Raw genomic sequence first — 26,349 nt, 5'->3', positions numbered from 1 at the left:
AATGCATCACCAATGCAATATGAGAAGACAAAGTCTTAACAAAATTTGATGCATCAGTTTCTCAAAAAGAAAGATGAGCCTAAAAGTATACTTGGTTCTAATTCTTGACTATTTCATTGGCTTTAGTCGATCTTATTTTCCCCTCGAGTCCTGTTGATGATGCAATGACTTAACTTCTATACCCACCAGAGGGCAGTGTTGATGCTGACGTAGAGATTCTGAATGCTATCCTAAAAGACAAGGGAATCTATTCCAGGTTACCAGGAATACACAGAGAAAATCATTTTTCTCAATATCAAAGAGATTAACTTAAATGACGTAGAAACATACACATCTAGAGTGGTGCAGGTGTGACTAGTACACAATCTTGCCAACATTGAGAGAAGACCTTGCCACAAGTTTGAATACAATGTTTTGGATTGCTTCTATTCTAAATGTATGTTTAATAGACATCTTATGTCTAATCCAGTGATTTTAGAGACACATTTTCTATATATATCCCAGATACAGAGACACAATTATCTATATATATAGAGACACATTATCTATATCTGAGATACACAGACACATTATCTATATCTGACATAGAGAGACACATTATCTATATCTGAGATACAGAGACACATTATCTATATCCCAGATACAGAGACACATTATCTATATCCCAGATACACAGACACATTATCTATATCCCAGATACAGAGACACATTATCTATATCCCAGATACAGAGACAAATTATCTATATTCCAGATACACAGACACATTATCTATATCCCAGATACACAGACACATTATCTATATCCCAGATACAGAGACACATTATCTATATCCCAGATACAGAGACACATTATCTATATTCCAGATACAGAGATAAATTATCTATATCCCAGATACAGAGACACATTATTTATATATCCTAGATATAGAGACACATTATCTATATCTGACATAGAGAGACACATTATCTATATCCCAGATACAGAGACACAATTATCTATATATATAGAGACACATCTATATCTGAGATACAGAGACAAATTATCTATATCCCAGATACAGAGACACATTATCTATATTCCAGATACACAGACACATTATCTATATCCCAGATACAGAGACACATTATCTATATCCCAGATACAGAGACACATTATCTATATCCCAGATACAGAGACACATTATCTATATCCCAGATACAGAGACACATTATCTATATCTGAGATACACAGACACATTATCTATATCTGAGATACACAGACACATTATCTATATCCCGGATACAGAGACAAATTATCTATATTCCAGATACAGAGATAAATTATCTATATCCCAGATACAGAGACACATTATTTATATATCCTAGATATAGAGACACATTATCTATATCTGACATAGAGAGACACATTATCTATATCCCAGATACAGAGACACAATTATCTATATATATAGAGACACATCTATATCTGAGATACAGAGACAAATTATCTATATCCCAGATACAGAGACACATTATCTATATCTGAGATACACAGACACATTATCTATATCCCGGATACAGAGACAAATTATCTATATTCCAGATACAGAGACAAATTATCTATATTCCAGATACAGAGATAAATTATCTATATCCCAGATACAGAGACACATTATTTATATATCCTAGATATAGAGACACATTATCTATATCTGACATAGAGAGACACATTATCTATATCCCAGATACAGAGACACATTATCTATATCCCAGATATAGAGACACATTATTTATATATCCTAGATATAGAGACACATTATCTATATCTGACATAGAGAGACACATTATCTATATCTGAGATACACAGACACATTATCTATATCTGACATAGAGAGACACATTATCTATATCTGAGATACACAGACACATTATCTATATCCCAGATACAGAGACACATTATCTATATCCCAGATATAGAGACACATTATTTATATATCCTAGATATAGAGACACATTATCTATATCCGAGATACACAGACACATTATCTATATCTGACATACAGAGACACATTATCTATATCTGACATTCAGAGACACATTATCTATATCTGAGATACAGAGACACATTATCTATATCCCGGATACAGAGACAAATTATCTATATCTGACATACAGAGACACATTATCTATATCTGACATACAGAGACACATTATCTATATCTGAGATACACAGACACATTATCTATATCCCAGATAGAGAGACACATTATCTATATCCCAGATACACAGACACATTATCTATATCCCAGATAGAGAGACACATTATCTATATCCCAGATACACAGACACATTATCTATATCCCAGATACAGAGACACATTATCTATATCCCAGATACAGAGACAAATTATCTATATCCCGGATACAGAGACACATTATCTATATCTGACATAGAGAGACACATTATCTATATCTGAGATACACAGACACATTATCTATATCCCAGATACAGAGACACATTATCTATATCTGAGATACACAGACACATTATCTATATCCCAGATACAGAAACACATTATCTATATCCCAGATATAGAGACACATTATTTATATATCCTAGATATAGAGACACATTATCTATATCTGACATAGAGAGACAAATTATCTATATCTGACATTCAGAGACACATTATCTATATCCCGGATACAGAGACACATTATCTATATCCCAGATACAGAGACAAATTATTTATATCTGACATACAGAGACACATTATCTATATCCCAGATACAGAGACAAATTATTTATATCTGACATACAGAGACAAATTATCTATATCTGAGATACAGAGACACATTATCTATATCCCAGATAGAGAGACACATTATCTATATCCCGAATACAGACACATTATTTATATCCCAGATACAGAGACACATTATACCTCTATCTGTGATACAGAGGTCAGTTAGGACAAAATGCAAAATATTTAAAATAACAAGGACATACTACAAAACACAGTCAGTCCAATAGTTGTTTAATTTATAAGTGCTCATGTATATCGAGTACAAATACTTTTACGCTGTATTACGATATTCAGTTGCAGACAATCAATCAAGATCTATTACCTATAGATAGTTTACAAACTGAGTTGGATGAGGTCAACCTATAGAAAAGAAATCTAAAACCACAGACTTACAGTGACTGAGAAATAAATTGCGTTCATCGAGTCATGTATGGAAAATCTACCATATCAGCAGAATTTTTAGCGAGGATTTAATTTTGGCATTATTAGCGAGAGTGATGAGATTAATAAAATAGAATATTGCTAACAATTTATTTCATATATCGGAGGAAATAGTTATCTTTCCTAGAATTATAAAGTCGCTAAAATTAGCTCTCGCTAAATATATATACATGTACCCATTTTTATAGAGAAATCGCTAAATTTGTGTCTCGCTAAGAATTCCACTTATACAGCATTAAATCCTTGACCCAGTTTGTGGCACAAAGCTTTAAGCTCGACATCCTGACATGACCATTGAAGATAAAAGATCTGATAAAATGGCAGCAGCTTCAATATACCTACTCAAGATGCATGCTGATATAATGTGGGCTTATCATCATAATCTTTTCACTAGTGGTAAAACCTTGATAAATATCTTGTAAGTTGAGTAAAGAAACATTTTAAAGTATACATGATATGAATCTACATCAACCTGCATGTAAAATGATTTACACACAAGTTATTTTCATTTCCTTTAAATTGTCACTTGCACATGAGTTTATGAATTTTTTAACGATTATATCCAACATACCTTGTATAATTACAACTGTTTTAAACAGTAGTATTTGGTGTTTAAATCTGTGTTTAGTATACATACAACTGTACATGTCACTTGTGCAGCTATTTTTAATACATATTCATATGATTATTATGTCGCCCCGTCCCAAATTAGGGGGACATATTGTTTTAGTGTGGATTTTTTTTCTTCAGAACCACTTCTCATACAAAGTTTGTCCAGGCCATAACTTTTATATCTTTTGACATAGGCCCTTGATATTTGGTATGTGGGTATACCATGATAAAGCAGCATATCGCATACCATTTTTGATGACCTTTGACCTTTTTATAAAGGTCAAATAATTGAATTTTTGGGGCATTTTTTTTTGGTCCGGATTATAACTTTTTGTCCTTTGACATTGACTTTTGATATTTAGTATGTGGGTATACCATGATAAGACTGTCATGTGTCATTTTTAATGACCTTGACTTTTTATGTAATGGTCAAATAATAGAATTGGGGGGCATTTTTTTGAGTGGACCATATGTTATTTGTTTTTTGATATAAGCCTATGATATTTGCTGCATGTATGTTAAAGTTTAATTTACTATCGTATGTTCACAACACTGTTCCTTGGTTGAAGCACATTTACAAATAGGTGACTGTTATGTACCGTAACTCTTAATTTTGCACTTTAAAGATAATCCTTATAAAATGTTTTAAAAACTATGGAAAATGGAAGGGGAGACATCAGTTTTTGTGTGCTAAAACAATTCTTCCTTGTGTTAAATTTTAACGAACATGAATACTGAAGTAAAAACACACATGTTCCGTAGGTATGCTTTAGACTGCGTAAACTTGCATAAAACAATTTATTTGAGGCTAAATAAATCAACAAATTTGGGTGCAGCATCTTCATTTTCTTGACTATGCTTCACAATTCATTTACATCGATGTAGTTCCCAACATCATCAACAAGCTTGTTTAGAGTGTTAGCTCACTGTATTTATAAATAATCTCTATTGTTTTCTTTTAAATGAACATGTTATCAGGTATGTAAATCATTTAGAGAAAGCGGATCACTTTTCAAGTCGTTCAGCTGCATTGATGTAATTTTTCATGTTTTGGAAGAAAAATGATAGGTCATAAAGCTTTAAATAACTGTTCTGCAAAATTTCAGTGACATATATTAAATATTGGATGTTTTTTATTTGTTAGCTGAAGTTTTTTAATTGTTATTTGGATTTTTTATGTCATTGGGATGTTTTAAATTTGTTTGTTATTTGGATGTTTTTTAAATGTTGATGGATTAAATAGGTACAAGTCCATTAGTGTCCACATTAATTTTAACAAACAAAGCATCGTCCCTGATATAATTAGTAGAGGACTCTAATATAGAGTGACTGACAAACAGCGGACAACCCGAGGCAATGTTCATCTCCGCTAACGGTCTCTTAAAACTCGAGCTGTTGGGGTCAGGTTTGAATGAATCTGACAAATGTCGTTTGCTTCCACTCTGATCCAGAATCATGAACGTCACTTTCTGCCGAAATGGCCATTGCAGGAGAGCATCATACTCCCCCTGCATAACCACGAAAAATATAGAAAAATGTGTTCCCTTTCCCATTCCATCGCCATTAAGATAAACTCTCGCACACATTTTGTATCCGTAGCGACTGGTGAAGAACGGTGAGCTGTACAGAGAGAGTGTCTTCCCCGAGATAGCTTCCTGTTTCCGTCGTCGGTAGTTCATTATTTTCCACAATAATACACCTTCATAATTGATGGTCTCTAAAATCTGAAATCGTAGATCCAGTTCAGCCAGCCTGGCGTCCTGAAGACCGAGTTGTCGGGACTGGTTATGTGTATCTGTATGTGGATCTGTAAACCAAGGAACAAGCATTCAAATTTATTGTACAGCAAGAGCCAGCATTATTTGCAAATAGTATACTAATATTCTACAATCCACTGCCTTAACAAGAGACCCTTAACAGCAGCATTTACTTGTACATATGATAGCTTCTCCATCATCAGTTTCCCATCTTCATATAGCAATATTCCATTGTCACCTGCATATGGTTTTTATGTCTCTCAACTGATTTGATACGCAAGGTTTTTCTGACAATGATCAGTTTATAAATCCGGGCAGACTACTGACATACTGTACAAGTTGATGGTACAGGGGTTTGAACAGCCTTGTTTAAAGTCAGCATTTCGCTAATTCTATGGTCGTTATAATGATCTAGTTTGCCTATACAACCTGTCATTGGGTCAAAAGCTGTCTGACATGTTTCATACTAACTGTTACACATGTAGGTCGTACTTTACACACTGATTTTGACTACGGATTACTCTGTCCATCTTTTCAAGATATAGGGCTCACAGCGGGTATGACTTATCGACAGGGGATGCTTACTCCTCCTAGGCACCTGATCCCACCTCTGGTGTGTCCAGATGTCGGTGTTTGCCCTACTCATAATTTTATATTATTTACAGGAGTTATGAGATTGATCACTGTTCGTTATCTTCACCTTTTCATTCTACAAAGCACCTTAAGAGGCCATCAGTAGTCATCTGATATCACACAATGAAGACCTTAAATTAGAAGTATTGCATGTTCTAAGAGGTGGATATCAATATCCTAACTTTTTTCTGTTTACAAAATTATGGCCTAGACAAACATTTTCGGGCCGACCAGTGAGTCTAAGACCTACATTTTTGCCTGAGGCCATGACACACTAACTGGTCTTAAACAGGCATTAGCTGCCACAGTCATATTTGTTGTTTGTTACTAAATTGTACAGCACACACGATCAATAATAATCACCACTGACATTTAATATTTATACTGATGACAGATGATGGGACAGATGGAAAAATTTTAAACAGACAGGAAACAAAATGTTCCCAATCGGATGAGATTTTGGATGCTGTTTCCATGGTACCTGATGAGGACTGAGTGATGGGGGCGACCTGTTCTGCCTCTTGCTTTGCCACCTGCTGTTCCGTGCGGTCCTTCAGACTACGGATATTCTCCCTCAGAATGTTCACATCACTGACTGTCCGCTTGTACATCTCGGGATGAACACATTCCTCCATAATCTTCTCCACACGGATTATCCGTTCCGTTAACTCCACCATATCAAGCTGTTCATAGAAATTCCAAGCAGGTCAATATAACAAAAGAAAATTGTAATTTATTGTCTTGAACCACAAATGATATTAATGTCATTAAAAAGGTGATGTAGGGAGATGCTTGTCCAAAAATCTTCACATTTTTCGGGCCCAGTGGTACCACATCTACGATACATAAAATCTTAGACCATGGGCTAGTAAAGGTAATGGGGGACCCCCCCCCCTAGGGATTTTTGCAAACAAGTATTTTTTGAAAGTACATAGTCCCTAGATTATAAATCAGGTTGTTTGACATTTCTATGTGGGAGTGTTTCCGAGTTTTGGGGAAAAAAACATGAAATTTGTAAAAATGATAGCCAAAAACTGGAAAAACTCTTCAGATCCGATATAGATGTCATTGACATTTGCAAACAAGTATTTTGTGAATGAATGTAACCCTTTGTTTATATGTAAAGTTGTTTGACATATATATGTGAGGGCATTTACGAGTTTTGGGGCTAAAACATGATTTTTTTTCTTTAAAAATCGACGAAAAATAGAAAACTCCGTCAGATCCTATATAGATGACATGGACATTTGGAAACAATTATTAGACTATATTTTCTGAAAGTCTGTAACCCTTTAACTATAAATCAGATTGTTAACATTGAGACCTTTTCGATTTGGGGGGCAAAAACCAAAAATTTGTAAAAATAATAACCGAAAACTGGAAAAAACTCTTCACATCTGATATAGATGTCATTGACATTTACAAACAAGTAATTATGCAGTGAATGTATGTAATCCTTTGATTGACAAGATGTTTGACATAAATAATTGGGGACATTTACGACTTTTGGGGCTAAAACATGATTTTTTTCCTTTAAAAATCATCGAAAAGTGGTAAAGTTCTTCAGATCATATATAAATAATATGGACATTTGAAAACAATTATTTTTTGAAAGTATGTAACCCTTTAATTGTGAATAAGATTGTTTGACAATGATGCAAGGGGACCTTTTCAAGTTTTGGGTCAAACTCATGAAATTTGTAATTAAAGTATTGTTTGAAATTGGAAAAACTTCGAGAATCTTACAAACACAATATGGACATTTGCAAAAATGTATTTTGCATTAAAGAACTTAACCCCTTGTTTATATATCAAGTTGTTTAAGGCGAGGTACATGTATATGAATTACTGAGTTATTTGTAAGAGATATATTCTTGCATGCAATATTAATCCAGAATTTGTAATCGCACTGCAAATAGTAGTTTCAAACTCTTGAGTCTGTGAATAACTTCTACAACCGACCATGACAAACCTAAGTTGTTAAAACAGGTAGTGACAGTTCCATCGCCAAACGCTCGGCATCAGGTGTGAATTTCACGAGTCCTTGGAGATGACCTTAAAAACGGATGTCCCGTGTCGCAGTAGGTGTGGCACGCTAAAGAACCCTCACTGCTCAATGGCTGTAAGCGCCGAGTAAAGGCCTAAATTTGAAGCCCTTCACCAGTCTTGGTGATGTCTCCATATGAGTGAAAAATTCTCGAGAGGGACGTTAAGCAAGATACAATCAATCAATCTACAGTGACATAACATGTTTGATAGTGTAATTAACTCAGTACTTTTCATCAGATGGTGCATAGTCATTTCAAATGTGAGGTGCTTAGGTAATATCCATTTGCCATCCATAGCTGAGACACATATGTCCTGAGAGTACGATTTGGGAAACTTTTTTGCCATTGAAAATAAGATTGGTTGTCTGATACGACTTGAGAGAGGCATGCATTGAGATATTATATACACATGTATTCAGAGATGGAGAGGTGGCCATGGTAATTTATTGCATGGCAATTTTGTGGCAGTCAGAATTCTGCCTTTTGATTATCATAGCAGATGCTTTGACTTGAAAGGGCTAACGCAAATGCAGTAGCAACACATGCAGATTATATACGTTAACCTTTGGAGTTTTCCGAAATTCAATTTTGCTACCAAATTTTCATTGTGTTTTTGATTTAGGTTTCAAGTTTTGTAATCACTGTTATATGAATCGGGAATTAAATGACAAGTATCTCTCTCTGAGCATTGTCATACTCTCAACCACATAATTCTACACAATATTTATCCCCATATATTCGGATAAAGTCAAATGCCTTTCCATGTTGCTCAAGATTATATCAATTTTAGGTTCTGACTTGTTTAGATCATCGGACTTAGTTTAGGTTTTTCTACAGGTTGGATAAAACATTCCCCCTTTAGCAACCAAATCAATATACTGAACTTTACTTATAGTTGTCCCGTGGGTATCTGCATAGGTTAGAAGGGATAGGTCCTCGGTACCTTTTGCTTGTCGTACGAGGCAAATGATGGGGCAAGAAAACCATTGTCCTGTGGGAATCCAGGTTAGAATAAGTCCTCAGTACCCCTTTGCTTATCCCTGCTCAATGGCCGTATACGCCTAAATTTTGCAGCCCTTCATCGGTAATGGTGACGCTTCCATATGAGTGAAAAATTCTCGAGCAGTACGTTAAACAATATATAATCAACCAACTAATTTATTGTGTTATAGTCACTTTTATTCCATGCAGAGTTTTTTAAATGGCTTCTACTGTTTTTGTCACACATTTTACCAGTTTGTGTTTTTTCCTTGTACTTGAGTTTCTTTGTTACAGAACAGACATTTATGGGTGGGGAGAAGTGTCGATAGTGAACACAGGGTGAGTGAATGTCTCTTAGCCTTATGTACAGTTCACTTGACTCGACGCAACTTCGTCAATGCGCAAGTTTTACTTCTAGTAACTAATATTTGTAAATTATTATAACACCAGCGATAGAAACCATGTAAGGCACCATTTATCGCAATTCACCTTTGAATTAGAACGCTTTACCCGATGTAGTATTGCGTTGTGTGACGACACAATTGAATGAGACGATTGAACAATTTGAATGACATGTTTGATGTAATACAACAAGAGTTTTCATTGGCCGATTACAGCCCGCCCACTTTCTCGAGCGGATTCAGTGTAGCTGGAGAACTGTACATAGCTCTCTGAAAATATCCACCTCTTATAAAAACCTTCGATTTACGGGTCACAAAAAGCTGCGGACGGTTGAGGCCTGAAATCGGTGTATTCTTGTGTTGCTGTCTCATAAACTCAATATAAACATATTTTCCTACTATATACTTGCGTCAAAACATACCTTCAAATATTCATTAAAGCCACACACCACCCGAAAACTCGCAGCTTCAAATGATTTCGTTTGTTGACGTAGCCATGTTAGGTAGCTGGTCAATTCGAACTCTTGTTATTGGTATCTTATTCATAAAATCGGTTGTAAGTTATGTATTCGCTCTTCATTTATTATCAACACGAATAATAAATAGAAATTAAAACATTTTTGTACCAGTTTTTGAAAAGGTAAAATAAGCTCTAGATGAACGAAAATGCTACATAAGCCCATTAGATGGAGATCGGCCGGCGCGGCCGCTCGTGACTAATGAAAGCCGCACTGCCGTGAGTTTAGCTATTTGAATAATTATCATTTAATAGGACTGGGGTGGTATATTATTTAAACAATTTAGCTAAAATATTTGTGGGGTATTAGTACACATCTAGACGCTATTGTGCCAATATGGAAATGAACTGGGATTCGAATTGACTGGCTACCTAACATGTCTACGTCTACGAACGAAATCATCAAAAGCTGTGATCGAGTTTTGGGGTCGTATGGGGCTTTAATAGATATTTGAAGGTATGTTCGGACACAAGTATAGTAGGAAAATATGTTAGGATTTTTTTTATATTAAATTTATGAAACAACAACACAAGAATACAACTTTTTCTCTTTCTCCCTTTGAAGTTTTTTTTCCATCTAGCATCTGGCCGTCATGTTTTCTAATGCTGACTACTCCCGTATAAGGGAATTTGGGCGGACTTATACATATGGACCAATGAGAGTTTCTGTTGCATTTCGCAATTGTATTACAAACAGATTCAATTGTGTCGTCACACAACGCAATACTATATCGGCCGAAGCGTTCTAATTCAAAGGTGAATTGCGATAAAGCTAGTAAACAATCTATGCCTTTTTTGGACTCTGTCTTATGTGACATCTTTATAAGTAAGCTGAAAATTGAAAAGGTGTTCAATATTACGCATGACAATATATTTATTTATTTTACAATTGTAGATTAATATAATTCATTAATCTAAATTATTCATAAATTAGTTTATAGCTTGTAATAATTATGTCATATTCTCAATAGTCGAGCCATTATTTATCCGGGTTTCCCCTATTTTTGCATTGTATACTCAAAAGTAATCCATGTGCTTTCTTTTTATTGATTATATACATTCATGGGCTTCCATACATTAGATGTATCGTGTGAGACTTGGAAATGTGGACAACGATTTTTATGTTGAAAGTTATATTAATTTACTAACTCAAGAATGCATACATATCATATAAAGATAGGGTGTATGGATTATAGTATCTAGGAATGAACCGTTTTTCATACTGTTTATTTAGTATTGAACATGTTGATAGGTATAATGTTATTTTGGGAATGTAGTATACACTGTATAATTTCGTAAGACATGAATTTTTAGACATTTAAAAATATGTACCACTTTCTATAATACACTGTCTTCTATTTTTTATACGTATTTCTCACAAATGTTCTCTCTGGGAAGTCCTTATCCCATTGTTTGTGTTTACAATGTGTCGTCTTTAATTCAGTATGGAAAACCGTAACAGCCATGTTGAATTTGCCAAAAATTTTATAAATTCAATTGGCCATATCTTGAAAACGCCCCAACATAAATTTATCAAACAACCTTCATTTACCTTTATTTCATACACACTTTCAAAAAATCATAGTGTAGAAAAATCCCTAGAAGGGGAGGTAATGTGTTACTGGCCCATGGTCTATCTCCTTCACCATTTCTTTTACAACAGAAATGAAAACTTTCAGACATTGTCTCGGCATTTCTGTGTCTGATGTCACAATGTTGTGACCTAGCAGTGCTCTGTATGTTTTTATGAACAGAAATATACGTACAAGAGCCAGTAAAATCATTGCATACTGTATGTGTGATTGTTGGACTTTTGTTTTATTATTTTACATTGTACTCAGAGTTGATTTTATTCAAATTCTCATTCATTCATGCACAATTGTAGCTGATGCAGCTATACAGTGTCATGATTTAGCTCCCCTTAATTGGATATGGATGAATAGAGATTAGCATATTACAGTGCTACCATATTTCAGCACTAAAGGCGCTAACATGAGAATTTGTACCTGTACACACGCGATGATTTTCACTCACCATTTTATTTCAGCAATAACATGAGAATCGCACTAAGCTATGTACCTGTATATACAAGCGATGATTTTCACTCCCCATTCTCGGGACTTACCTTCCTTTTCCGATAACGGCTCTTGATGTCATCAGCTAGCCTTTTGATCTCCTCGATCTCTTCTCGGACTTCACTCACTTGCTGTCTAGTAGTTTGTCTGTAATTTTCCATTTCCTAAAAATAAATCACACTAAATCAATCTAGAAAGTAATTCTAATCTCAACAAGATGTGTTTGTTAAATATTGTACCCCAGAGCAAAGCCAGGTTCAAAGGCAATGATAGATTATCTTCCCCTTCCTCAATCAAATATCCATAACCTTTCAGTTTATTAAGCATGAAGTCTCAATATTGTATAGTTGAAAAGTTACCACCACTGCAAAAGATGCAGCAGACAGATAAAAACAAAAAACGCCAGTATAACGCGCCTTATGAAGAATACTGGTGTGAAGCATCACAGATCATACACTCATGTATTTTTCAAAAGTAGAATGCATTTTTTGAATAACCTGCTTCTCCCTGCGGATGTCTATGCTGTACAGGTCTAGGTTGGCCAGTTTCAGTGTGAGCTGCTGTAAATGTCCTTCTGTGTTCTGTTTCTCATGTTCATCCATGTCCTCCACAACACCCTGTCATATAACAAGACTAATCTGTTATATACAACACCCTGTCATATAACAAGACTAATCTGTTATATACAACACCCTGTCACATAACAAGACTAATCTGTTATATACAACACCCTGTCATATAACAAGACTAATCTGTTATATATATACAACATCCTGTCACATAACAAGACTAATCTGTTATATACAACACCCTGTCATATAACAAGACTAATCTGTTATATATATATATATACAACATCCTGTCATATAACAAGACTAATCTGTTATATACAACACCCTGTCATATAACAAGACTAATCTGTTATATACAACACCCTGTCATATAACAAGACTAATCTGTTATATATATACAACATCCTGTCATATAACAAGACTAATCTGTTATATATATATATATACAACATCCTGTCATATAACAAGACTAATCTGTTATATACAACACCCTGTCACATAACAAGACTAATCTGTTATATACAACACCCTGTCATATAACAAGACTAATCTGTTATATATATACAACACCCTGTCATATAACAAGACTAATCTGTTATATACAACACCCTGTCATATAACAAGACTAATCTGTTATATATATACAACACCCTGTCATATAACAAGACTAATCTGTTATATACAACACCCTGTCATATAACAAGACTAATCTGTTATATATATATATACAACATTCTGTCATATAACAAGACTAATCTGTTATATACAACACCCTGTCATATAACAAGACTAACCTGTTATATATATACAACATCCTGTCATATAACAAGACTAATCTGTTATATATATACAACACCCTGTCATATAACAAGACTAACCTGTTATATGTTTATACTATTAATACAACCCACAGAAGCATATTATACCCAGCGGTAATGCCCACAGAGGCATGATGATACCCAACGATAATGCCCACAGAAGCATATTAATACCCAACGGTACTGCCCACAGAGGCATGATAATACCCAACGGTAATGCCCACAGAAGCATATTATCTTGACGGTACTGCCCACAGAAGCATATTAATACCCGATGGTACTGCCTACAGATGTGAAGCATATTATACTCGATGGTACTGCCCACAGAGGCATATTATACTCGATGGTATAGCCCACAGAGGCATATTATACTCGACGGTATAGCCCACAGAGGCATATTATACTCGACGGTATAGCCCACAGAGGCATATTATACTCGACGGTATAGCCCACAGAGGCATATTATACTTGACGGTATAGCCCACAGAAGCATATTATGCCTGACGGTATAGCCCACAGAGGCATATTATACTCAACGGTATAGCCCACAGAAGTATATTATACCTGTCAGTATAGCCCATAGAAGTATATTATACCTGACAGTACTGCCCACAGTAGCATATTATACCCAACGGTACTGCCCATAGGGGCATCTTATACTCAGCGGTACAGCCCACATATGCATATTATACTCGGCAGTGTAGCCCCCAGTACTGACGGTACTGCCCACAGAAGCATATTATACCTGACGGTATAGCCCACAGAAGCATATGATACCTGACAGTACTGCCCACAGTAGCATATTATACCCAACGGTACTGCCCATAGGGGCATCTTATACTCAGCGGTACAGCCCACAGAAGCATATTATACCCGACAGTACTGCCCACAGTAACATATTATACCCAACGGTACTGCCCATAGAAGCAGATTAATACACAATGGTACTGCCCATAGAAGCATATTATCCTGACGGTACTGCCAAAAGAAGCATATTATACCCGAGGGTACTGCCCACAGAAACATATTATACCTGACGGCATACAGCCCACAGAAGCATATTAATACCCGACAGTAATGCCCACAGAAACATATTGATACCCGACGGTACTGCCCAAAGAAGCATATTGATACCCGACTGTACTGCCCACAGAAGCAATTGATACCGGACAGTACAATCCATTAAGTGTACTATACCTGAAAGGTGCAGCCCACAGAAGCATATTTACAGGCCTGGGGTCTTTTGGGGCAGCTTTCCTGATGTTGTGACATCTGCAAAAAAAATTCCATATCAACTGACTGTAAAATACAAAACAAACAAAATGAAGACCCCATTTTTCACGAAGAATTACATTTCTGGATAGGAAATAAGAATGTATCTTGACTGAATCTGTATTATTATGGATCTGTGTACCTCCTTTCTGGGGACCGGTTCAACACCACAGCCATATTCACAGCTAACAGGGATTTTCTGACAGCTTTCTTTTTCATGTGCCTACAATTTGGTTATACTCGACAATATCAGTCATGAAATATACTGAGACAGTCAAAAAACAATTAATATAAACCTGCAAAACTTTGGGGCAAGATCAAAAGTTCAATGTCTGATAAAAAACTTAATTCACAGTTTTCATAAAAACATCCCTCACCTTTTACACACACACACCCCAAAACTAAATATGATTAATATTGATCCAAAGCAATTATCATGTACATGTACTCCTCTTATAACACTATAATATACACCTTTTCTACAGGTTTTTCACAAATTATGAAAATTTATGCGATGACTTGTTCAGTAGGACATACCGTTATTAATAATTTGGGAATGGTTTGTCCACAATTCTGGCACAGGGTAGGGGTATAAACACAGGTCTGCTGATGTTCAGGGAGACTGCCTCTAGGGATGAGTTCCTGACAGCCCGAGTCTTTATACGGACAGAGAACAGGCTCATACAAACATTCTAGTATGTGCTTCTGAAACATGGAATTTTATAAATTCAATACAAGAGTACCGCAAACACTACAACATACACCCGTCAAACAGTGGAATTCAACCAGGAAGCATATTATGCACTCTGAATTGACCACACACATTCTGAATAGAAAACAAGCCAAACAGACACACAGACAGCATCATAACATAATACATCCTGTATAATGACGGGTGTGTATAAAACTACAATAAAGACAAGAATTAGCAATGAAGCATCATCATCATAATCATCTTTGTCATTTATAATCATCTTCAATCCTTGAAATCATCCTCTGTCCTTGAAATCATCTCCTGTCCTTTAATCATGTTCCTAATTCCTTATCATCATTTTCCATTAATATGATTATTTTCAATCATTATAATCAATTTTCATTCCTCCAAATTATCTTCAATATTATGTTCATTCATCAGAATCATCTTCATTCAATGTCATCTATCATTATCTTCCATAAAGATAACAACTTGTAAAATTTAAAAGTACTGTAAATTCCTAAATATATGCGAGAATTTATTATCATGTAATTTTGTGAGAAACGTACATCACTCGCAAAATAATATCACTCACTTTTATTTTCATATTATAATAGCTAAAATATGTGTAAATACTCTTGATCAACAGAGCACTTGTGAAATTTACCGTTTATATAGGAATCTAGAGTACTGTATGATTTGTGGTACTTAACGTAGTTCCACACTCCTGTGACGTCATAGGATTTTGCAAAGTCAATGATTTAATGATAGGAACATAAATTTTGTTGGAATCTTTTTCAATAGTTATTGTAAAAAATCTTGTTAGCCATAAAATATTTCAAAATTCTTAGTTATATTTGAATAGTCAATGATATGTTTCAAAATATTGAATCTAAGGACAATAACTCTGTTTTCATTCAATTATTTATCAAGTCCTTAATGCGATAGATTTCCTTTATTTTTGACAAACATTTTACCAAGGTGATAAGGAATCATTATCTGTGTCTTTTCATGAAATTACATAAAATTTTAATCCCGAGTGATTTTAAATACCTCAGCTGTATGGTGCCAGACTTCAGTTTTTGATGGGGGTATACATAATCTGGAAGCTATAGATTTGAAATTATTAAGGAAAGGTATGGATTTTTTCCCATGAATAACTATAACAGATGTAACTCTACTAATATAAACAGAAAAAATGATATGTAAACCATGCTATAAGGAAAATGCGTCCACATTTGTTTGTTTTTTAACATTTTATGGAATAACGATAATTCAATAATTTTGCTCATATTATTCTAAAACTTGATGAACATATTGAAAATGACATGTGTTTTAGTTTTTGACATGTTTCCCGATAAATAAATGCAATTCAAAAAATATTTTGTTGTTTTTATATTAAAATAACAACAAATAACTGTTTCCAATGAATTTCATAAAAATCTACATCGGGGTATATGACTTTAGTGGTGTATGTAATGAAAATTAATATGGAAACCCTCAACTGTTTTGCCTTTTTTCATTACTCTGAATGTTAATTTATTGATTCCAAACAAAAAAATGCTACCTAAACCCCAAAAATCCAGGACTAAGGACCCACCTTAAAAGAGTTCATCAAAATAAAGATAATGTGTTGATCTAAATTCTTAAGGAAAAATTTTACCTATGTCAGTATAACAAGTCATGACAAACACATTTACCTTGGTAACAGTTATTGATAACACTAACTGTGAATTCAAAACTTATTTTGCATGATATGCCTGAAGAATGAAAGATTAAATTGTGAACGTCAGGTAGAATGTCAAACCTCTAGGTCTTTCCACTTGACAGTTTTCTGACAGCCCCTGGATTTGTTGGTACAATAAACTGGTAACTGGCGGATGTCCCTCCGCGCACTGGCGTCACGAATAATCTACAAAACACAGAGAGAATTACTAAACCTACAACACAAACAAACTTACTAACCAGGCTTCAGTTTATTGAAAAAATCTCATTGACAAACTTAAGTTTGAGTTTTCTTTTATTTGAGGAGTCAAAATTTGAGCAAAATCTCAGACTTAAGTCCATGTTGCCTGCAAAGTGGTAAGACTTACTGATGAGAGATTGCAAGTAATGGTACAAAATGAACATAACACAGCAGTACAGAGAATTTGTTCAGGTAAACTGCTCCTTAGAGATGTCCATACAAGAATAACCCCAAAGAGGACTCGAATTCATAAATATGAAAATCCATTTGCCATATATTTTGTGGCTCTTTAATTTTATACATATACTTTGTAAATGTTTACAGATCTCGTCTGTTCAGAATAAATATAACCCTGTTACTTAGAACAATACTCTCAAACTGATCATAATGTCGATTAACACCTATATATAGATAGTGAATTAAGAGAACCTGCTCTGGCCTGAGGATCTCGCACATTTCCTCCTGGTAAGGGCACTGTTTGGACTCCGAGTCTTTCAGGAAGCCATCAGCACAGAGCTGACACAGCCGGTGCCCACAGGGAGTCTGTACGGCATCGTGAAGGACATTGTTACACAGGATACACACATACTTTGGATCTAACTCCACAAATTCTGGGGTGCCAGCAGGAGTCTGGGACGACAGACTGTTGGGAGGAGTTATCTGGAGGGTCAGCATCTTCTACATTACGTACACATTGCTGTCACTTCTGAAAATCGTAGCAAAACCTTATAATTATCAACATACGTCTTGATGGAATCTTCCTGTGTTGTGTCAAGCTCTCTAAATGTCTTGGGAGCTAGAGCCACAGAGCAGGAAAATCCTGAGCTGTCGACAGGGCAGCTGATCATACAAGGCAAGGTAACCAGACAGCAAACTCTAATGACTAAAGCGTACGCAAACGAAGCTGCTCATTCATCTAGAAAATTATTTTGTCACAAACTCAGAAGTACCTCATCAAAAATGGTGGAGACCTCACAAAGTCTTTTTTATATCAGATTATGAACTTACGTAGATTATCTCAATTTCATCCTATCCTTGTTGTCCCTTATACAGTACACCATATTGGCCTGATATGTGTAACGAAATGTAATACCGTGCATGGCAAGACGATAGATGTGTGATGCCACGGTCTCTGTTTTGATGTCATCATACAACTGAAGCAGTGGTGGATCTAAATTAGGATATTTGTTTGTTTGACATCTCTATATGAATCTTTCATTCATATTGTCAATGAGACGTCACCAGCTGTAGTTGAAAGTACAGTACCTCAAATTCAGATCTATGTTCAGCACTTAGGGCTGTAGCAGTTAGGGTTCTTTAATGTGCCAATGCCTGTCGCAACATGGGACATCCATTTTTAAGGTCATATCCGAAAGACCCGTAAATCTAATTCTTCTAAATGCTGAGAATTTTGCAAAGGAGCAATCACTATAGTCCTACCTATGTTTACGTCTTTAAGGCTTGATGTGGCCATATGGCTCGAACTCACGATCTCGCAGTAATGAAGCGATTAATACTCTACCACTGAGCTTACAGCATTGAGGAAGTTGAAGGGTGAATTTAGTATACAATGGAACATCCAGGATTTGTTAAATGGGGGCCAATAGGATGGGGGTTTGGAGGCTCCAGGGTTTGTTAAATGGGGGCCAATAGGCAGGGGGTCTGAAGGCTCCAGGATTTGTTAAATGGGGGCCAATAGGCTGGGGATCTGGAGGCTCCAGGGTTTGTTAAATGGGGGCCAACAGGCCAGGGTCTGGAGGTTCCAGGGTTTGTTAAATGGGAGCCAATAGGGTGGGGTCTGGAGGCTCCAAGGTTTGTTAAATGGGGGCCAATAGGGTGGGGTCTGGAGGCTCCAGGGTTTGTTAAATGGGGGCCAATAGGCTGGGGTCTGGAAGATCCAGGGTTTGTTAAATGGGGGCCAATAGGCTGGGGTCTGGAGGTTCCAGGGTTTGTTAAATGGGGGTCAATAGACTGGGGGCTGCGGGGTTTGTTAAATGGGGGACAATAGGGTGGGGGTCTGGAGGCTCCAGGGTTTGTTAAATGGGGGCCAATAGGCTGGGGTCTGGAGGTTCCAGGGTTTGTTAAATGGGGGTCAATAGGCTGGGGGCTGCGGGGTTTGTTAAATGGGGGTCAATAGGCTGGGGGCTGCGGGGTTTGTTAAATGGGGGACAATAGGCTGGGGCTGCAGGGTTTGGACGCTTGTTAGGCAGGGTTCCAAATTACCGCTCGCCCACCCGCATTGGCGACTAAACTTTGCTTGTGGGCACCCAAAATTTCCGTTCTCATCGCCCACTTGACGACCGTAATTGTCCGATCAACATTTTTCTTTCCGACCAATCCGAGTCCTATTATAATTGAAGTTCAATTTCCGGTTGAGATTTTGCCACTTGGCGAAACATTCCTGTAGTATCGAATCTTCCAAAATGTACTTAAACCAGAAGTTGAACAACGCTAGGGTTACTTCAAACGAAAAGAAAACGTTTGCTTTTACCAAAGTGGAAAGAAGGGGAGAATATGGTTCGATGACGGCGAAAAGGGGATGACGTGGTGTGTGTACAAAACATGACACGAAAGGTCCAATCGTTGTAACAGCTTGCCCAAGTTATAAACTTGACAGCATCGTAAAGCTGAGAAATTTTGAAATCACACAAAAAGACGCCACGAAGATAATAAAGTCCATGAACTCTGATATTTTTGCTAGGTTGACGGATTGAGAGTGGAAATGAGAGAGAGGTATTCGAAAGAATTACGGAGAAGGAGACAGCATTTAAATATTGATATTTTATTTTTTAAATAAATTGCAACGTGACCTGATATTTCTTTTTTCTTGTAAAGAAACCATGGTATTCAATTTCATGACATGTGTGGGCTACTGAAATTTTATGTGGGCTAACAGTATTTCTTATTCAGGGGCCCACTTGGCCCCTAAGGTATTCAGTCAAAGTTGGGACCCTGGTTAGGTTACTTAGAATGCTGGACAACTCGCCCCCAAGAACACTCGCCCTCAAGACAACTCGCCCCATCTTAGGACAACTCGCCCTCTCTCAGGACAAGTCGCCCCCTTCTCTTGAGACAACTCGCCCCCAATATTATATATACATATATTATCACATTTTATTTTTATTTTGTGTGTGTTATTTACACTTTTAACCCTATAAATTAAATATACATCTTTTTATTTCATACTTTTACACGAATGGTAAATTCTAATAGAATTATACACAGATTTGATTATTATTTTTCATAAATCAATTGGCAAGGAAAATTATATTTACTGATCTTCAGGTAATTGATTAAATGTCTCCAAATACTGAGAAATTTTGGGGGGGTTTGGGGGGGGGTGGGGGGGGGTGAGTGGGTTGTTTTTTTTTGGGGGGGGGGGTCCTGGGGTGTTTTTTTTTATCGATGTAGTATACATAAGTGTAAAGGTGAAGCAAGAATATTCTGATATATGTAATTATATTTTAATGCGTTTTTCACCTAATTCCCGTTGAAAAATAATAAAATTCCCATTTTAGAAATTTAATAACGGCTTTGCTTTACGGGTTCTTTTTACCCGGGGTGATTCTTTTTACGCGGCGATTTCAAAGTGTAAAGAACTCTGATGATGAGTACCTCAAAACGTTTGAAGTAAATTTATAACAGCTTGGGTGAAATCAAACAATTAGATTTAACAACAGACGCAGATTATTGATAATTATACTACGTCAGCTGTAGACCAAGCCAATACTCTCCCTATACCAAACGCTAACTTGTTTCCACTGAAATTATATATTTTACATGTACATAAAAGTGATGATGAATTTACTGAACCCAAACACTGGACTTTCACTAAAATCTTTCGTCTTGCATAAAAAGACACGAAGTTCAGTGTTTATGTGAACACGTCTTATTGTCTGTGATGTATATACTATCTATAAGAAATTCATTAATTTTTGCTAAAACACTTCTTGGACTTAGACCAAAAATAATAATTGTAAACATGTATGATATGAAGGGGCGAGTTGTCCCGAAGAGGGGGCGAGTTGTCTTGAGGGCGAGTTGTCTTAGGGGCGAGTTGTCCCGATGAAGGGGCGAGTTGTCTTGAGGGCGAGTTGTCTTGGGGGCGAGTTGTCCTGATACCGTTACTTATTGTAAAACAAAGATGCTATAGTACAAGATTAAACATTTTACTTTTATTTCATATCACGCGGCTATGTACACCATACTTGTTTAACATATTGCATATGTGTAAAACTACTATTATGAAAAGAATAGATTTGTATATGTACAGAATATAGCAACAACACTAAAATGAAATTCCAACTCGTATATCGCCTAAATTTGCAACAGAAACCTATAAAACTTACACCCTGATTATAATGAGTACGTGTACTAGTTAACCTAATCTCAGCGAGATTCGAGGCTGGATATTTGGACTGACGCCTAGAGGCGTCAGTCCAAATATCCAGCCTCGACGAATCTCGCTGAGATTATAGTTAACCAGGACACATTATCGATAAAGTTTAAAACAAATGATTAATTTTGTTCTAAAGAACAATTTACACATTATCTACGGTACTAATCCATTCAAATAAATGTACTCCAATCTAGATCTGTAGAATATCAAGTTAATTTTTATCTATCTAGAAAGACTTACCCACGCGGCGCTCTATGTGACCCATGATGATAAAAATACATGGGGGTTTTCCAATTCTAAATAAAAATCCCCGAAGGAAATCGGCCACGGTGGGGAGGCGGTAAATCTAGTACTGTCGACTCCCGACTCCCGATGGTCCCGGATTGCGATGTTTTAAAGATAATATTAAAACCGGCCAACAGAATTATTTCATACTTCTCGGGAACAATCTTTATGTCCAAATTGATTCACACAATTAAAAAAAACAAAACAATAATAATAAGTATAAATTCTTAAACTTGAAATGTCACCTACTCAAAAGCGGTAAATCTAGTACTGTGTTATAAATACAAAAACCGAAAACGGTCACTTTTCATTCAATGCATGATTTAAAAAGATACTTAAAAACATAATTTAAAAAAAAAAAACGATGTTGAATAAATATTTATGTTTTACTAGAAGTATTTCTTCTTTTTCACAGTGTGACAAATTGAGATCGGGTTCGGGATGTATCATAACCTGTTGGAGGCTAAATATAACGCTTACGTCAACCGGGCTTTATCGTAGGGCATTACGATAGCATCCGAGGGTAGTTCGGGTGCTCAGTGGTATAAATACGGGCGTTCTGGCAATTGATCGCAGTTCATTTTTCGGAGCTCGACAGGAGAGAAGGTGCGACAATATTTAATACGGTGTGTATTAATGTAATTAAGTATACGGTGGCGAGTATACTGGTCTAGAGGATAATAATAAAGTATTTCCTCTGTTATTGCCTTATTGGTGTCGAGATTTGTCCGGTTGTAGTAGGACGTACATACTACACAAGTATCTGTCCGGTAGTGGATACAGACTAGCATAGGTCCCAGCCTTGTTTACCCATACCTTATAGGTTTCATTGCTATGTGTGATTAGGATAGGTAATCCTGAAAACTATTTGTATATATTGACTCGTTATCTTAGTTGTTCATTTGTTTTAAATACATATTCATTCATCAATAATCATATTTTCCCCAGACTGGTCCGAATCATCGAACCTAAACACGTTACAACAGTTTTAATGATTCCAAAATATACATGTAGGCCTATATAGTGTACTGCCGACTCCCGATGGTCCTGGATTGTTTATAGATATTTATCAAAACCGATCAACAGAATAACTTCATTCTTCTCGGGAACAATCTTTATGTCCAAATTAATCCACACAATAAAAAACCCCAATGATATATAGATAAATTCTTCAACTTGAAATGTTGCCTCCTCAAAAGTGGTCATTTATAACCAATTTTCCACTTCGGATGAAAGTGAAAACTTTTACATAGCAAATTAGTTTAATTACCATCTGATGCGAGGCAAACCGCATTGCCTATAAATTTTGAACAACAAATCCTAGGTGTAATAAATTTTTCGGGGGGGGGGGGGGTGTTAATGGGAACAAATCAATAAAAAAAAAAAAATGACATTTCGAAATTCCAAGGGGTGTTATTTAAGAGAAAATATATTATTTAAAAATATTATATATTTGTATCTAAAATCAAATGTTTTTATTATATTTTCTAAACTTGGGTTTGAATTTTCTTTCTTCCCCAGCAAAACAATATCTAATAAGAATTTTGAAGGACCAATTTTACATGTACATAAAGAAATTAATTTATCTTTTAGTTTAATAGTTCCAGAACAACAAAAAGTAGCGATAGTGGCATTTTATATTTACCAAAAGTTCGAACTGAATATTATAAACGGTCTTTTAAGGTATCCTCCACAATTTTATGGAATCAGTTGCCTGAGTCTGTCAGAAGCTGTGGTTCTATTACCTCTATTAAATCAGCATATGATATTTGCAGCATTATTACTCAAATAAGTGATATATAGATATGATATATATGGGTGTGAAGAGTTATCGTTATTTGTTAAAATATTTCCTCTTTTTTATATTGAATTATCTTTCTTTACGACTTAGACTTCAAACCCGTTCAGAGTTACCATACTTAATTCGAGCACGTACTTCCTGTTTACCTGTGAGTGTGTTTCACGCATCGGTCGATTGTTCCAATCATTCATTTTCTACTTAGAGATAGCACACACTTCTTTTAACACACATGAAGTACATAATAAAGACTACGCACCGTCCTATTGTGTCTTTGGTTAAACTATCTGCAAAAGTAATGGCAGAATAATGGGGTTGGGGTTTTTTTTTTTTGGGGGGGGGGGGGTCCCAGTGATATCGTGTGTATATTTTATGTATATATTTTATATTATGTTATCTATTTTTCTATTCTCTCATTTATTTGTCTGTCTGAATATGTTTTATACAGGACCACAATGTAAACTAGTCATTTGTACTAATTGTGCTATCTTGTCTAAATAAAAGAATTTATTATTATTATTATCTTGATTTTCTAATGATTAAAATTTACACATATTAAGGCTCAGAATTTGTTATATAACTAGCTGTTAATTAAATAATCAAAACATTGTTAAAAATCATATATCAACAAAATCATATACATTTTGAATATTTTCTGTTATTATAAAAAAGAATTAGATACCGTATCTTTTATTTTTATTCTTAAATAGAATTATTTTTTGCGATAAATAAACGTACATTGAACCAAAATAGAACACATGATTTAGTACTTTTGACTTTAAACAAAAACCCATGCATAACAAATAGAACAATATGTAAAATAGAACATTTCTTCAAGACAATTAGTAGTAAATGTGTAATTAAAATTCATCAAATTAAATTTAATTTGTAATGAGGGTTCTGCGGTAGAACTACGTCCACGTCGTAGAATCGGGGAAAACACATAATTTATGTGGCTTAGAGTTCTGCCATAATTTAGAAACACAAAGAATGCCTAATAATAGTAAATTTGATTAATTTTTAAAAGTAATTTGTTTCCGTTATAATGGTAACTTTCTTTGGATCATATTAATTGTGTTATGAGCTATGTTTGTTAACCGTACCTGTATCGGTGTCCGTTTTCGGTTTTTGTATTTATAACACAGTACTAGATTTACCGCTTTTGAGTAGGTGACATTTCAAGTTTAAGAATTTATACTTATTATTATTGGTTTGTTTTTTTTTAATTGTGCGAATCAATTTGGACATAAAGATTGTTCCCGAGAAGTATGAAGTAATTCTGTTGGCCGGTTTTAATATTATCTTTAAAACATCGCAATCCGGGACCATCGGGAGTCGGGAGTCGGCAGTACTAGATTTACCGCCCACCGTTATAAATACAAAAACCGAAAACGGTCACTTTTCATTCAATGCATGATTTAAAAAGATACTTAAAAAAATAATTTAAAAGAAAAAACGATGTTGAATAAATCTTTATGTTTTACTATAAGTATTTCTTCTTTTTCACAGTTTTAATGATTCCAAAATATACATGTAGGCCTATATAGTGTACTGCCGACTCCCGATGGTCCTGGATTGTTTATAGATAATATCAAAACCGACCAACAGAATAACTTCATTCTTCTCGGGAACAATCTTTATGTCCAAATTAATCCACACAATAAAAAACCCCAATGATATATAGATAAATTCTTCAACTTGAAATGTTGCCTCCTCAAAAGTGGTCATTTATAACCAATTTTCCACTTCGGATGAAAGTGAAAACCTTTACATAGCAAATTAGTTTAATTACCATCTGCAAACTAGATTGTTATAACATGCAATCATTTTAATATATAATTAATATTTATGATATATAGAAACCCTTGTAACATCAACTTAATTATTTGTCAGTAGCCTATCATACGCAGAACAAGCTCTTGTGTTTCGAATCAGTTGACATACATGAACACTATATGCAGGTGATAATGGTTTATATTGCTACATACATGTAAATATGGGATGATGGATAAGCTGAAGTCATCCCGTTTGTCATAAAGTTGAGTTGTTAATTTGCAGTTAACATCTTTGTTCAACAAAAGCAGATGAGGAAGACTCTGTGATGTCTTTTATTTCTAGTATCTAGTTATCAGTCACCCCCCCCCCCCCCAAAAAAAAATTGTCAAACACTACTCTGATTCCACGCACAAGTACTCTGAAGTTGAAATTTTAAAAAAAATGCTGGAGTTCCTCAATGACAATATAGTCTATAGCATGGTGATGATCAAGTGATCAGGTCTTCCAACATTCTGTCAA

General features: G+C 35.4%; 1 protein-coding gene across 2 annotated transcripts; it reads right to left on the bottom strand.

Annotated features, from left to right (window-relative positions):
- Positions 1 to 2,999: 2,999 nt before the first annotated feature.
- Positions 3,000 to 22,617, bottom strand: LOC125648915 (TNF receptor-associated factor 3-like). 2 transcript variants are annotated; one of them, XM_048875958.2, is made up of 10 exons: positions 22,212 to 22,616; positions 18,002 to 18,278; positions 17,414 to 17,518; positions 15,450 to 15,617; positions 15,055 to 15,135; positions 14,838 to 14,912; positions 12,748 to 12,867; positions 12,301 to 12,414; positions 6,710 to 6,911; positions 3,000 to 5,645 (listed from the first exon to the last, which is right to left on the bottom strand). In XM_048875958.2, exons 2-10 carry the CDS (start codon positions 18,245 to 18,247, stop codon positions 5,074 to 5,076), a joined length of 1,683 nt encoding a protein of 560 aa, XP_048731915.1. In that variant the 5' UTR covers positions 18,248 to 18,278; positions 22,212 to 22,616; the 3' UTR covers positions 3,000 to 5,073. The 2 variants fall into 2 exon arrangements, with proteins under 2 accessions (XP_048731915.1, XP_048731916.1); XM_048875959.2 differs by lacking the exon at positions 12,748 to 12,867 and having other exon boundaries at positions 22,212 to 22,617.
- Between the last annotated feature and the right edge of the window lie 3,732 nt (positions 22,618 to 26,349).

Source organism: Ostrea edulis, chromosome 5, assembly GCF_947568905.1.
Source record: "Ostrea edulis chromosome 5, xbOstEdul1.1, whole genome shotgun sequence".
NCBI lineage: Eukaryota > Metazoa > Mollusca > Bivalvia > Ostreida > Ostreidae > Ostrea > Ostrea edulis.
Note: the sequence above shows the minus strand (reverse complement) of the source record. Positions and strands in the feature narration are given on the sequence as shown.